The 15,151-nt window shown below is 41.7% G+C and overlaps 1 protein-coding gene across 1 annotated transcript; it reads right to left on the bottom strand.

Annotated features, from left to right (window-relative positions):
- Positions 1–1,036: 1,036 nt before the first annotated feature.
- LOC145570963 (uncharacterized) lies at positions 1,037–14,888 on the bottom strand. Its single transcript, XM_081630076.1, has 6 exons — positions 14,807–14,888; positions 14,319–14,701; positions 2,627–2,755; positions 2,306–2,584; positions 2,189–2,264; positions 1,037–1,161 (listed from the first exon to the last, which is right to left on the bottom strand). The coding sequence occupies exons 1-6, from the start codon at positions 14,886–14,888 to the stop codon at positions 1,037–1,039; spliced, it is 1,074 nt and encodes a 357-aa protein (XP_081486202.1).
- Between the last annotated feature and the right edge of the window lie 263 nt (positions 14,889–15,151).

Below are 15,151 nucleotides of genomic sequence, written 5' to 3'. Positions count from 1 at the left end.
ACTTAAGAGGTATAGACTTCACCGTACGAAACCCCTTGGAGAACAAACAATCAAGAAAAGCCACATCAAAACCCCAATGTTGATCTTGCACCAAACCACCCATGCGTCCAAGATGAGCTAGAGAAGAGGGAACTTGCGGCTTAGAGAAACCATGAAGCACAAAACGAACAATAACGTCTCCTTCATCCAGGGGTGACACAAACTCAATAGGACTATGACGACACTTAGTATGATGCGTATACGTTTTGTAGCAAACCCCACATAACCAAATCCCCATACGTGAAAAATTTACTTCAGCCTCATTATAAACAACCAAATTAGAAGTAAGAGAATGTCGTGTGATATCCCGCGCACCAATAGAAAAATGACGATCACCAAGATGCTTGATAAGAGAACTTTTAGTAAGGCCATTGCCACTTCCATCTTGACAACCACTAAGACCCACAATAGGGCAATGAAACTTCACCCCTGCAGCCGACATAGCTACACACAGTCACCACCAAAAACTACTCAAGCCACATAAAAAGAAATAATATTATGCTGAAAAAAATGAACCGTAAAAAAAAGCACCCAAGCTGACCAAAAATCAGCACATCGCAAACACGCTGCCACCACGCAAAACCTGCCGCCTGAACCACTAAAATGCCGCCTGAAAACTGAACCCAATATACGAGCCAAAACTGACCAGAAAAACCAGTTCACAATCAAACCTTAACCAAAGCAAAAACGCCCAGCAACTGCCTCAATTATGCCGGAAAATTAACCCAAAGGAAACTCACACCGGAACCTACCTAAAATCAGCCCTTAAACTGCCTGAAATCAGCCCTTAAACCGCCCGAAATCAGCCCTTAAACCTCCTGTCAATCCGCCTAGAAACAACATCGATTACGCATGAAAACAGCCCGGAAAATCTCCTGAAATTCGCCCGAAAAGCCGCTTGAAATTTGCCTAACGTATAATCCTACACCTATACTGACGTTACGTAGGAGATGTTGCCGAAAATAGACATGGACATGCGTCTCAGAACTACAGCAAATTAGCCCAAAACTGCACCAATCCAGCCCGAAACTGCACCAAAATGACGAGGAAACTGCACCAAAAATCCGAGAACCCACACCTGACCAAAAAGCACAGACCTGATCGCCGGAAAGCGCCGTAAAGCTGCCAGACAAAGAACGTGGAAATCTAACTTATTATTATTATTATTATTATTATTATTATTATTATTATTATTATTATTATTATTATTATTATTATTATTATTATTATTATTATTATTATTATTATTATATCTCAAAAACAAAAGTCATACAATCTACAATAAATTTGTGGGAAGCCGAGAGACAATCTGGACCCCCACTCCTCTAGCTATAACAAAGCCTACCCTAGTGAAGATATGAGCTACAGCACGAGCCCCCAATGTCTTGCGTCATCGAGAACCTCTAGACCCGCTTCAGCAACGCAACAGCCTCCTTCTCTAATTCCCCTAGCGAAGAAAAGGAGAAGGGAATGAAACCATATCCAATCGCCCGACCACGAGCTTCATACTTAACCCGCTTCCGATGAGCCGCATCCGCCACAACCCGTCCAAGAACAAAGTCAAATAGCCTTGTCTGTGTCATAGGAGAAGACCCTGTGAAGTCGACACATACATCACGACCATGATCCCATGAATAAAGTAACACATTGGCAGGTCTGAGGGCCCCGTCATTCCCTCCAGACAACCCTATGTCAACCTCCTTTCTTGTTGAAATCCCAGATCAATAGCAAATATCAACAAGTGTATCTTGAACAACATTATGCCGATGTTTAATGCCTACAATACCAACACACGGCACCGCGTGGTCGCCGAAAATATCCCTAGTAAAAACCCAAGAACAAGCAGAGCACGACATCGAGATAGAGAACAATGGAACACCCATCCGATAGCATAGCACACATCGGTATGTCTTTGCGTTCATCGTCTGACCCAACCCAGAAATAGGGACTGCCCGAAGCCAAGCAGAGGTGTGATCTACTTGTTGCGATTTCCACAATATAGACTGACGAGGAGACAAAGTAAAGGCAGATTCTGCAGAAGCAGTAACATTTGTGAAATATATATCTGCCAATTTCTTCATGAGTTTAGGGGCAGCGACCTCACAAGGATTACCTACAATGTCAGACTCCACCGTTCCATTAAATAGACTCAACGCATCCTCAAAAGCTTGACCAAGACCAGCAATACCAGTACAACGCAGAAGCTTTGTCTGCAACCCATCAAACTACAATTGAGAAGCAATAAAAGCATAATGACGAACATCACAGAATAAACACCAAACCCTCTAAAAGCAAATGGTAAGGTCGCAAGTTGCCACTGCCAATCACCAAACCTGGGCCTCGAAGTAGTAACAATACGCTCCAAGGAAGATGGAAGAGCCTTGTCAAATACGCTCCGAGCCGCCTCAAAAGTGCTAGGAGGACAAGTATGCAAGGCAAAGTAGAGTTTAGAAACTCCAGTACATGCCCCAAGTAACAACAACTCACACTGCGGATCATCAATCTTAGCAACCTTATCCATTAGCCCAATGGTCTTTGTCACCCTCTACAACACAAGCTCGCCACTAAAACCAGAATCGGAACTAACGGGACTACCAAGCAGCTTAACACCAGGCCAAGGTCGAGCAATAGAAGGGGGAAAGACACCCACAAGCTTGCTTCGAGGGTCTTCTGAAGGCCAGAAAACTTGAGTTTTTTCCACATTGAGATTGACAGGCTAAAGTCGTATCACCTAATCAAAAGTATTACCTAAATCCTCTAACTAAAGTAGATAGGGAAGTAGGGTCGAATCCACAGGGAAACTAGTCTTTCTACTCCTAATTAATTAATATAGTCTAAATTATTAAACTAACCAATATTTGTTGTGATTATAAATTATACTACGAAGATTATGAGTAAAGAGAATAATTAAGGAAGAAATCAATAATAATAAAGCCTAGGGCATAGGTTCACTAATAAACAATATTCCAGGGTAAAACACAATAATCAATCATCAATGCATTAATTAATCAGATCATAAAGGGCTTTCGCTACGTATTACAATCACAGAATTAATTTACCGGTATTAAATCTCATCTCTCGAATCTCGACCTAACCATTTATAAATTAATCTGCCTATTGAAACTAAGCCTAAACATCAATTCTCATCTCTCGAATCTCGAATCAATATTGCTAAACTCATACAATTAAACCTGGCCAAATCTAATTGCATAGCATTAAAACAATCAATAGGAAATCAATTAAGCATTAATGATCAACAATCATAAAATTACCCCCTTCATATTATTTATTAGATCCCCATAAACCCTAGAAGGAAAACTACTCAGACATAATTAAAACTAAGCAAAACATAATAATTAAACAAGACATGAAAGAAAAATAGAATGAATAAAATACTGAGATTAATTAAGAGAGAAATCGTACCAAGACGGCGGAATTACAATAGAGTTGAGGAACAAGAAAGAAAATAAAAGTCTAGAGAGAGAAAGTTGAGTAGAGAGAAGGAAGAGAATAAAAACTAGAGTAAGAGAATTATGAAGAAGTACCGAATTTTGCCTCCTAAAATTGCATTAATACTAAGCAAGAAAATCTCCGCTAAAACAAAAGCAAAACGGAAGACTAAACTCCCTAAAGCCAACACGCGCCCGGTCGGGCAAGGGGCCGCCCGACCGGGCCCGCCTTTTTCTTCCTCAAATGCCTTCTCGCGCCCGGTCGGGCAGTGGCTCGCCCGACCGGGCCCGCCTCCTTTGCCTCAGATGTCTTCTCGCGCCCGGTCGGGCGCGTGCTTCGGGCGCGGGACCCTTCAAGGTGTTGCTCCGCCCCGCCCGGCCGGGCGCGCCTTCGGGCGGAGAACCTGGTCCGGGCCGCTTCTCTTGGGCCACCAAAACCTCGATTGGGCCTCTTTTCCTTGGCCCAATCCGAGTTTCCTCCTTGGATCTTCATACTCGAGCCCTTAATCACCGATTTGAACCCTCCAATCGGTCTTGGGCTATCGAACTGGGTCGCGGTCTTCCAATACTTGTAGATGCTCCTCGAAAAACCCGGGAAAATGCTCCAAGTACGCAAATTCCTACAAAACTCAAGCAAAACTACCAAAGCACTGGAAAACACAAATTAGTAATAAAAGTGGCTCGTAGGAGCCAAAAACACTACTAATTACGACCAAGGGACGGGGATAAATATATATATAAAATGAACACATCAAACTCCCCCCAAGCCAAACCTTTGCTTGTCCCTAAGCAAAGAGCTCCTCAATGAACGATAAAAACATGCCTCACCCCAATATAAAAATCAAGCACAAACGATTCAAGGCAAATCAAGTGAACATGCTTCAAAATCAACCAATCCTATTCATCTAATCACCTTTCCTCCCCCACAATTGCCAAGTAGAGCAAACCACAAGAGCATATAGAATTCAAGACTAGTGCTCACACACTCAACTCTCATTTATGTGGCGAGTAAAAGATATACTCGATCGCTCTCCAACCAACCCCTTTATGTGAACAATGCCCTCCCAAACTCACAACTCGTGTGTTTAAAAAGACATACACTCAACCTAATAGTCGACTCGGAATATGTCAAGTCATAACTTGCATTGATAAACAACACTTTCACATTTACACAACTCTATGCACAAGGTCGGAAGGTCTTTAAAGCTTGTAATGTAAGGCTAGGGTAAAGGGTAAGATAAATTTGGGAATATGTGAGAGAAAAGCCTTGCTAAAAGGGAGCCATATCCTAATAAACCCATGATCAAATATAATGATCATAAACATCCCCAACAAAACTAACTCCAACACAAATCCACCAAATATACTCCAATCATAAAAATCAATCCCAATACTTACAAAATTCACTCCCAAAAATATGATAATATAAACTAGAGTGAATAAACAAACTCTGAACTCAAAACTCAAATATTTTCATTGAAACTCAACTTTTTTTCTCTTTTCTTTTGATAAACCTTCACTTAGACAATTTGTACATCAAACTTTTTTTCTTTTTGCTCTTTTTTTTTCATTTTTTTTTTCTAGAAGTTCACTTTCTTTTTTTTTTTTTTTTTCTCACTTTTCTTTTTCTTGAACTTCTCTTTTCTTTTCCTTTTTTTTTCCATCACACTTTTATTTTTTTCTCAAATATATACACAATTAAACCCATCAAAACAAAAATATGATCAAAAACAAATAACTTCTCAAACCCACCCAAATTGTGCAAATAATGTGCACACTACAAACTCCCTCACCTCACTCACTAATAGCTCCCCCAAGCCAAGTTTGGGACTAGTAACCAATGGGGCAAACATGGCTTGTAATGTGGCTAAAAACAATAAAAGGGCACAAGCAACAATATGGGTAGCAAGAAGGGAACAAATGTATCTAAATAAATCTGAAGGCTACCTAAAAGAACAAATGCCTTCGTCCTCCACATGTGCATAATAGTGAGTCATGAAACACTACTCATAGTTGCAAATCAATACTCAAATTCATTGACATACCAGGAACTAATCACACATTCCTAACCAAATCAACTAGTCAAGCACTATATTCACAAGTAGTTGGACAAAATTGACGCATGTTTAGGAATCCAAGTAACTAAACTTCAAATCATGATCAACTAATCCACAATGCTCAAAATCAAATACCAAGAATCAAAACAATTTTTCTCAAGTATGGGGCACAGGGAAGCATGATTTACAGTTCATTGGTTCGTATTTTTTTATTTTTTGTTTTTTTTCAATTTTTGTGTACTTTTCATATAAGGAAAGCAATAAACTAATCTAAAAAGCAATAAATCTAAACTAACAAAACGCACCAAAAATAAACAAAAATAAAGAAAAAGGAAGAAGAAAAATATATACCAAATCCAAAAATCTCCCCCAAGCCAAGATCGGACAATGTCCTCATTGGCTCGAAAGTAGCCCAGCTGGCTACTCTTCCTCATCCTGGTCCATCCGAGAGGACCCACCTGCTCCACCACTGGAACCTGCACCATCTGCACCAAAGGAGCTACCACCAAAATAGTTAGCATGAAAAGTCCCCCCCGGCGGTCCCCCAAAAGGAATGTCCTGACCGTACCCATGGAACGAAGAATAGTCTGTGTAAATACCATGGGCAGTGGGATCCCTATCGTATCCCTGAGGTGGGGGCTGGAACCAGTCTGGGTAAACAGCATCGTCGGGAATGTTGCCCCGACGAGCGTAATCATCATAAATAGGGTAGAGCCCCCTACCCTGGTTCCTCTCTAGGTAGCCTAGCCTATGGTCGACAGAGCCAATCATCTGTCTGAACTCGGTCTGGGTCTGCTCTATGCGACCTATGGCCTGGCCAATACTCTGCAAGTCCCAAACTGGGTCAGAGTCACCGTGAGGGACGGAATAGGACTGTCGGGGTGGTGATGGTGGCTGTGGAATGGGTTGAACTACAAGCTGTGGTTGGGCCTGGGCCTGCTGTGGATCCTCACCCCTAGCATGGGCAACTAACAGGGCATAAGTGTAGGACTCTTGCCCTGGGGGAAAGGCGAATGAAGAAAGAAAGAAAGAAAGAAGGAAAGGAGAAGAAGAAAGAAGACGGGTAAGGGGGGGTGATGTCGCGCCCGGCCGGGCGGAATGGGGCCCGGTCGGGCGACCTTGACTTTCTGATGCGTCGTTTGCTCGCGCCCGGTCGGGCGCCCTTTCGCCCGATCGGGCGATCTCCACAAAAAATCTACCCCTTTCTCGCGCCCGGTCGGGCACCATTCCGCCCGGTCGGGCCAATTTAAAGTCCGTATACGTCAACTCTCGCGCCCGGCCGGGCGTTCTCTTGCCCGGTCGGGCCAATTTCAAGCTTTTCCAACATTTACTCTCGCGCCCGGTCGGGCGACGCTCCGCCCTACCGGGCCCGAGAGCAAAGTTAGTCGACCTAACTTTCTTCGAATTTTCACTAACCCTTTTCCTGTAACCTGTACCAAAAACTCATAAAACTCATTAAATTCCCTCCTCTGTCCTCTCATAAGAAAAAGAAGAAAAACAAAAATGAAAACAAGTAAAATACGGGTTGCCTCCCGCAAAGCGCTGGTTTATCTAGGTCCCGCACGACCTTCTTACCATAGTATTCTCAAGGCGAGCTGGAGCTAGTCAGGTGTAGTAGTTCAACTGCACCAATCGTAGCCCCGTCATGATAAATCTTAAGCCTCTGACCATTTACCTTGAACTCATTACCATGCTCATCAAACAGCTCTACAGAACCGAACTTGTTGGCCCTTTTTACAGTGAAAGGACCCGACCACCTTGACTTCAACTTTCCTGGGAACAGTTTAAGCCTAGAGTTAAATAACAACACCTTATCACCCTCTTTGAATTCTCTCGGAAGGATCATTTTGTCGTGCCATCTCCTAGTCTTCTCCTTGTAGACTCGCGCACTATCATAGGCCATCAACCTAAACTCGTCAAGTTGGTTAAGTTGTAGAAGCCTCTTTTCTCCCGCTAGCTTAACATCCAAATTGAGCTCCTTAATAGCCCAATATGCCTTGTACTCTAACTCCACCGGAAGATGACATGCTTTACCATACACAAGTCTATAGGGAGTGGTACCTATAGGGGTCTTAAATGCGGTTCTATATGCCCAAAGGGTGTCATCCAACTTATCGCTCCAATCTTTCCTAGATTTTGCTACCACCTTCTCTAAGATGACCTTAATCTCGCGATTAGACACTTCGACTTGGCCACTAGTTTGGGGATGGTAGGCTAGCCCTGTCCTATGGTAAACACCATACTTCTTTAGGAGGGTATCTAACTTCCGCTCATGAAAGTGGGATCCTCCGTCACTGATTATGGCTCTAGGCACTCCAAATCTAGGAAAAATAGTTTTCTTGAAAAGCCTATGGACCACCTTGGCATCATTGGTAGGAGTGGCAATGGCTTCTACCCACTTGGATACATAATCTACGGCGACTAGTATATAACGGTTCCCTCTAGAAGAAGGGAACGGTCCCATGTAATCAACACCCCAAACGTCAAAAATTTCAACTTCCAAAATCCCAGTTTGAGGCATCTCATGCCGCCGCGAGATGTTGCCAGTCCTCTGGCAAGAGTCACAAGCCTGCACAAAAATGTTAGCATCTTTGAACATGGTGGGCCAATAGAATCCTGACTCGTTTATCTTGGCCACTGTTTTAGAGGGACCATGATGTCCTCCATAAGGTGAAGTGTGGCAGCTAGTGAGAATACCATGTACCTCCCATTCGGGAACACACCTGCGAAATAGTCCATCTGCACACTCACGAAACAAAAAAGGATCATCCCAAAAATAATGTTTAACATCATACAGGAATTTCTTTTTTTGTTGGTAGGACAAGTCAAGAGGTAGAGTACCACCCACTAAATAATTTGCAAAATCGGCGTACCAGGGGTGTTGCTCTACAACTGCATACAGGTTGTCATCAGGGAATGAATCATCTATAGGGAGAAAATCCTTACCCTCATCATACCTGATTCATGACAAGTGATCTGCCACTACGTTCTCTGCACCCTTTTTGTCCCTTATTTCAATGTTGAAGTCCTGGAGCAAGAGAACCCGCCGGAGTAGCCTAGGCTTTGATTCAGCTTTGGCTATCAAGTACTTTAAAGCTGCATGGTCAGTAAAAACAATAACTTTAGAACCAACTAGATATGATCTAAATTTTTCTAAAGCATAAATGACAGCTAAAAACTCCTTCTCCGTGGTGGCATAATTGACTTGAGCCTCATCCAAAGTTTTACTAGCATAGTAGATAGCATGTAAAACTTTGTCCTTCCTCTGTCCAAGCACGGCTCCTAGAGCAAAATCGCTTGCATCACACATGATCTCGAAAGGAAGATTCCAATCGGGAGCACATATGATGGGTGCTGATATCAAAGCCTGCTTAATCCTGTTGAAAGACTCAAGACACTCGTCAGTAAAAACAAAAGGGGCATCCTTAAGCAAAAGCTGAGTCAGTGGTTTAGCAATTTTAGAAAAATCTTTGATAAAACGGCGATAAAACCCCGCATGACCCAAGAAACTCCTAACTCCCTTAACATTAACTGGGGGGGGTAATTGCTCAATCACTGAAATTTTAGCTTTGTCTACTTGTATGCCCTTATCAGATACAATGTGACCTAGGACTACTCCCTCTGTCACCATAAAGTGACATTTCTCCCAATTTAAGACCAAGTTGCATTCTTCACATCTGTTAAGGATTTTAGCTAAATTAATTAGACATGAATCAAATGAAGAACCATAGACACTAAAATCATCCATAAAGACTTCCATGATAGACTCTATGAAATCAGAAAAAATGCTCATCATGCAACGTTGAAAAGTAGCAGGTGCATTACATAAACCAAAAGGCAATTCTACGATATGCAAAAGTGCCATAGGGGCATGTAAATGTAGTCTTTTCCTGATCTTCAGGGTGGATCGGAATTTGGAAAAATCCCGAATACCCATCCAAATAGCAAAAGAACTTATGGTTAGCTAACCTTTCAAGCATTTGATCAATAAAGGGGAGAGGGAAATGGTCCTTTTTAGTGGCGACATTTAATCTACGATAATCAATGCACATACGCCACCCTGTAACAGTTCTAGTGGGAATTAATTCGTTTTTATCATTTTTAATCACTGTCATCCCACCCTTCTTAGGAACCACCTGTACAGGACTTACCCATTTGGAGTTAGAAATAGGATAGATAATACCTGCATCAAGTAATTTCATAACCTCTTTCTTGACCACCTCTTGCATATTGGGATTTAACCTCCTCTGGGGTTGAATGCAGGGCTTGTAGTTGTCCTCTAGGTGTATCTTGTGCATACAAAAATCTGGGCTTATACCCTTGAGATCATCAATACTGTACCCTAATGCCCTTTTATGGGTTCGGAGAACCTCTAGAAGTTGGGAAGTTTGTGGGTCATCAAGTGCAGTACTAATGATCACAGGGTGCATTTCCTGCTCATCAAGAAAAACATACTTTAAATGAGAAGGGAGAGGTTTTAGTTCAGGTTTCTTTACCTCTACAGGTTTCGATTCCTGAACTAATTTTACTACCTTCTTATTTTCTTTGTCATCAAGTTCTTTTATGGCAAGAGCTTTCTCAATAATGTCCACCTCCTTGCTCCAGACACTCGCATCACCTGCAGACAAATTACCACAAAGTATTTCTTCCAAGGGATCCCTTGCAAGAATCTGTGTCAAGCTATCCTCACAAATATCATCCATTATATCAATAACATCAATCAAACAACAGTTTTCCTCTAGCATAGGACCTTTTAAAACCTTCCCTAAATTAAAAGTAATATTATCATCACCGACAGATAGGGTTAGTTTACCATTTTTAACATCTATAATGGCTCCTGCAGTATGGAGAAAAGGCCTACCTAATATAATGGGTATTTGTGTATCCTCAGCCATGTCTAAAACAACAAAATCAACAGGGATGAAAAATTTACCAACTCTAACAGGGACGTCCTCTAAAATACCTAGGGGATATTTAACAGAACGGTCTGCCATTTGCAAAGTAATATTAGTAATTTTTAATTCACCCATATTCAATTTAGAACAAATAGACGATGGCATTACACTAACAGAAGCACCCAAATCACATAATGCTTTATCTATGAAGACATTACCAATATGACAAGGGATAGAAAAACTACCAGGATCCTTTAATTTAGGAGGAGATTTATTTTGTAACAATGCACTACACTCCTCAGTAAAAGCTACAGTTTCTACCTCATTAAAGACCCTCTTCCTAGTCAAAATATCTTTCATAAATTTAGCATATGCAGGAACCTGTGTAATAAGTTCAGTAAAAGGAACCGTTACCTGCAAATTTTTAACGACCTCCAGAAACTTACCAAACTACTTGTCCAACTTAGTCTTTAGTTGGCGATTAGGGAATGGTAATTTGATAACTGGTGGTGCTTCCCTACTCTCCTCCTGGGGTGCATCCTTCCCTAAGGTTGTACCCTGCAATGAATCATCAAAAATATTAGCATCAGGAATTTTACCCTGCAGCCCTGCAGGGGAAATTGGTACAACGGAATCAGGATTAGCAATATTAGTTAATTCAGGTTCATCCTCTTTGGGCATCAGGGGCCCATCGTAGTGTGAACCACTCCTTAGGGTGATTGCATTAGCATGATCCGTAGGTTGAATTCCCTGCGCTGGTAAAGCTCCCTGCTGACGAGATTGAAGGGTAGAGGACAATTGGGCAATTTGGGTGTCCATGACTTTATTATGGGCTATAATAGAGTCAATCTGTTGGTCTCTACTCTCCATATGTTTTTGCATACTGGTCAGCATTGCCCTAATTTCTGATAAAGCAGGGTCAGAAGATGTAGTAGGGGGCTGTGATGGGGGTTTCTGGTTAGCATGAGGGTGGTAATATTTCTGCTGTGGAGGGGGTGCTTGTTGTGGTTGTTGTGGAGGTGGAGGATTTTGAACATTGGTGCTACGGTAAGATAGGTAGGGATGGTTCCGGTAGCCAGGATTGTAGGAATTGGAGTATGGGTTATTTTGCTTGTAGGTTTGAAAAGCATTAACTTGCTCCATTGAACTCCTGCAATCTTGTTCATAATGACCTACACTTCCACAATTTTCACAGAAAGCATCATTAGCATTATTAGAAACAGCAGAAACATTAGCAACAGAATTAGGATTGTTAGTAGTAAGGTTATCTAGTTTCTGGCAAATAGAAGTAAGCTGGGCTTGCAATAGAGTGACTGAATCAACATGATGTTTGCCCTTGTTAGCAAAACCTCTAGCATTCCCATATTGGGAATTATGGATTGCCATATCTTCAATAACCTGACCTGCATCATCAACATTTAAATTCATAAATCTACCGCTAGCTGCGGAATCTAAAATTGTCCTAGATGCATTTCCTAAACCATTGTAAAAAGCTTGAATCAACTGCCACTTCGCCAAATTGTGGTGGGGACACTCCCTCTGCAGATCCTTGAATCTTTCCCAAGCTTCATATAATGCTTCATCTGTCTCTTGGGCAAAATTCTGGATAGCGCTTCTCAATAAAGCTGTTTTCTCTGCAGGGTAATATTTATTATAAAAATTCAACGCAAGAGTCTCCCAGTTAGTAATACCAAGTGCAGCTCTATTCAAACCATTAAACCATAATTTAGCTTTTCCACATAAAGAAAAGGGAAAAAGAATCTCCCTGATTTGATCCTGCGTTACCCCATTCTGCCTAATAGTATTGCAGTATTGACAGAAATCTGCAATGTGAAGATTAGGATCTTCACCCTTTGCTCCACTGAATTGCTTTCTTTCTATCATCGTTATGAACTGGGGCTTGATCTCGAACTGGACTCCCTCGAGATCGGGCGTAGGAGAAAGATGTGGGAAATCCGTCAGCGATGGTTGCGAATAATCGCTAAGCTTGCGAGGTGGAGGTGGTGGTGGTGTACCCATCTCTAGTTCTGAATCAGTAGAATGCTCCGAATCACTAGAAGTAGGTAATGGATTTCTAGGAATATTATTACTCCCAGAACCTGCTAGGATCTGCCTGTAAAAATTCTTCTGTCTATGAAACGAGCGTTCGATCTCAGGATCGAATGGAATGTAACCTGATCTGGAACACCTGGGCATAAACAAAGAACTAAAAAGACAGATATTAGAACTACCTCAAAGAACTAATGTCCTTTGAGGCAAAAGGGAAAAATAATCTAAACTACAAAAACAATTAGAAATAAAAATAAAACCGTTTCCCCGGCAACGACGCCAAATTTTGACAGGCTAAAGTCGTATCACCTAATCAAAAGTATTACCTAAATCCTCTAACTAAAGTAGATAGGGAAGTAGGGTCGAATCCACAGGGAAACTAGTCTTTCTACTCCTAATTAATTAATATAGTCTAAATTATTAAACTAACCAATATTTGTTGTGATTATAAATTATACTACGAAGATTATGAGTAAAGAGAATAATTAAGGAAGAAATCAATAATAATAAAGCCTAGGGCATAGGTTCACTAATAAACAATATTCCAGGGTAAAACACAATAATCAATCATCAATGCATTAATTAATCAGATCATAAAGGGCTTTCGCTACGTATTACAATCACAGAATTAATTTACCGGTATTAAATCTCATCTCTCGAATCTCGACCTAACCATTTATAAATTAATCTGCCTATTGAAACTAAGCCTAAACATCAATTCTCATCTCTCGAATCTCGAATCAATATTGCTAAACTCATACAATTAAACCTGGCCAAATCTAATTGCATAGCATTAAAACAATCAATAGGAAATCAATTAAGCATTAATGATCAACAATCATAAAATTACCCCCTTCATATTATTTATTAGATCCCCATAAACCCTAGAAGGAAAACTACTCAGACATAATTAAAACTAAGCAAAACATAATAATTAAACAAGACATGAAAGAAAAATAGAATGAATAAAATACTGAGATTAATTAAGAGAGAAATCGTACCAAGACGGCGGAATTACAATAGAGTTGAGGAACAAGAAAGAAAATAAAAGTCTAGAGAGAGAAAGTTGAGTAGAGAGAAGGAAGAGAATAAAAACTAGAGTAAGAGAATTATGAAGAAGTACCGAATTTTGCCTCCTAAAATTGCATTAATACTAAGCAAGAAAATCTCCGCTAAAACAAAAGCAAAACGGAAGACTAAACTCCCTAAAGCCAACACGCGCCCGGTCGGGCAAGGGGCCGCCCGACCGGGCCCGCCTTTTTCTTCCTCAAATGCCTTCTCGCGCCCGGTCGGGCAGTGGCTCGCCCGACCGGGCCCGCCTCCTTTGCCTCAGATGTCTTCTCGCGCCCGGTCGGGCGCGTGCTTCGGGCGCGGGACCCTTCAAGGTGTTGCTCCGCCCCGCCCGGCCGGGCGCGCCTTCGGGCGGAGAACCTGGTCCGGGCCGCTTCTCTTGGGCCACCAAAACCTCGATTGGGCCTCTTTTCCTTGGCCCAATCTGAGTTTCCTCCTTGGATCTTCATACTCGAGCCCTTAATCACCGATTTGAACCCTCCAATCGGTCTTGGGCTATCGAACTGGGTCGCGGTCTTCCAATACTTGTAGATGCTCCTCGAAAAACCCGGGAAAATGCTCCAAGTACGCAAATTCCTACAAAACTCAAGCAAAACTACCAAAGCACTGGAAAACACAAATTAGTAATAAAACTGGCTCGTAGGAGCCAAAAACACTACTAATTACGACCAAGGGACGGGGATAAATATATATATAAAATGAACACATCAGAGATGCAATCCAAAATGAGGCTCTTCCTCCATAATCAACTAAAGAACCTTCCCTACCACCAAAGTGTCACCAATAATAGTCCCATCATCCAAATACCATGCTTGAAGATATACCTCAAAAGCATCTCTAATTTTACACACAAAAGGGTGTAAAACCAAAGCGAAAAGCACAGAACCTAGGGGATCACCCTGCTGCACCCCCTGAGACGACCATAAAGTTTGGTCCCCATAATACAATCTGACTGGAGAAGAGTAGCAGAATTCAACCCACCGCAAAATATTCGGACAACGACGACAGACTTCACATAACATGACTGCACGATCAACTAGATTGAAGGCATTGCAAAAATCCACCAACAACATTGAAAGACCAACATCATAACCACGATCCTCAATCAACAGATTTACTGCATGAAGAATTGCCTCACCACCTGAAGAAACCCCAACACTAAATTAAAGACCATCAAAGTAACTTCCCAAAAACTGGTCAACCATAACAGCACCGACCTTCAAAACCAAACGCCGCCAAACAGTACCCACGGCTATAGGACAGATACCACCACCGAGCTTGACAAGTGGTGTGAGAGGAGCACTAGAAATATACTCTCCTAGTTCCATAAGACATTTTCCAGCTAGAAAGAGGTTAACCACCTCGGAAATAGAGCCAACTAATTCATCTTAGACAGCCACAGTAGCACCACTCATGCAATCCATAAGGTGTTGAGCACATATACCGTCTCTATCACATGATGTGCCACGCGAAAAACTCTTAATTCAATCCAAAACAACAGAAGAAGTAGCAACGAGATGAAGTTGATCAACATGTATATCAGTAGGCAAGGATGGAGCTGGAAAAGAAGGGTGTTTTGATAGTAAATCTG

Source organism: Chenopodium album, chromosome 12 (genome assembly GCF_948465745.1).
Source record: "Chenopodium album chromosome 12, dcCheAlbu1.1, whole genome shotgun sequence".
Taxonomy (NCBI): Eukaryota; Viridiplantae; Streptophyta; class Magnoliopsida; order Caryophyllales; family Amaranthaceae; genus Chenopodium; species Chenopodium album.
The sequence above is the reverse complement of the archived record's forward strand: the minus strand, read 5'-3'. Positions and strand labels throughout refer to the sequence as shown.

Bases quoted from the DNA above. Each gene is read 5' to 3' on its own strand.
- LOC145570963 (XM_081630076.1), bottom strand. From the start codon at position 14,888: ATGGAACTAGGAGAGTATATTTCTAGTGCTCCTCTCACACCACTTGTC. The intron at 2,585-2,626 runs GTTAGTTCCGAT...CTTGTGTTGTAG, and splicing joins TTAAGCTGCTTGGTAGTCCC to AGGGTGACAAAGACCATTGG. The intron at 1,162-2,188 runs GTCTATTTAATG...TTTGTCTGGCAG, and splicing joins AGCTTTTGAGGATGCGTTGA to CTTTACGGCGCTTTCCGGCG.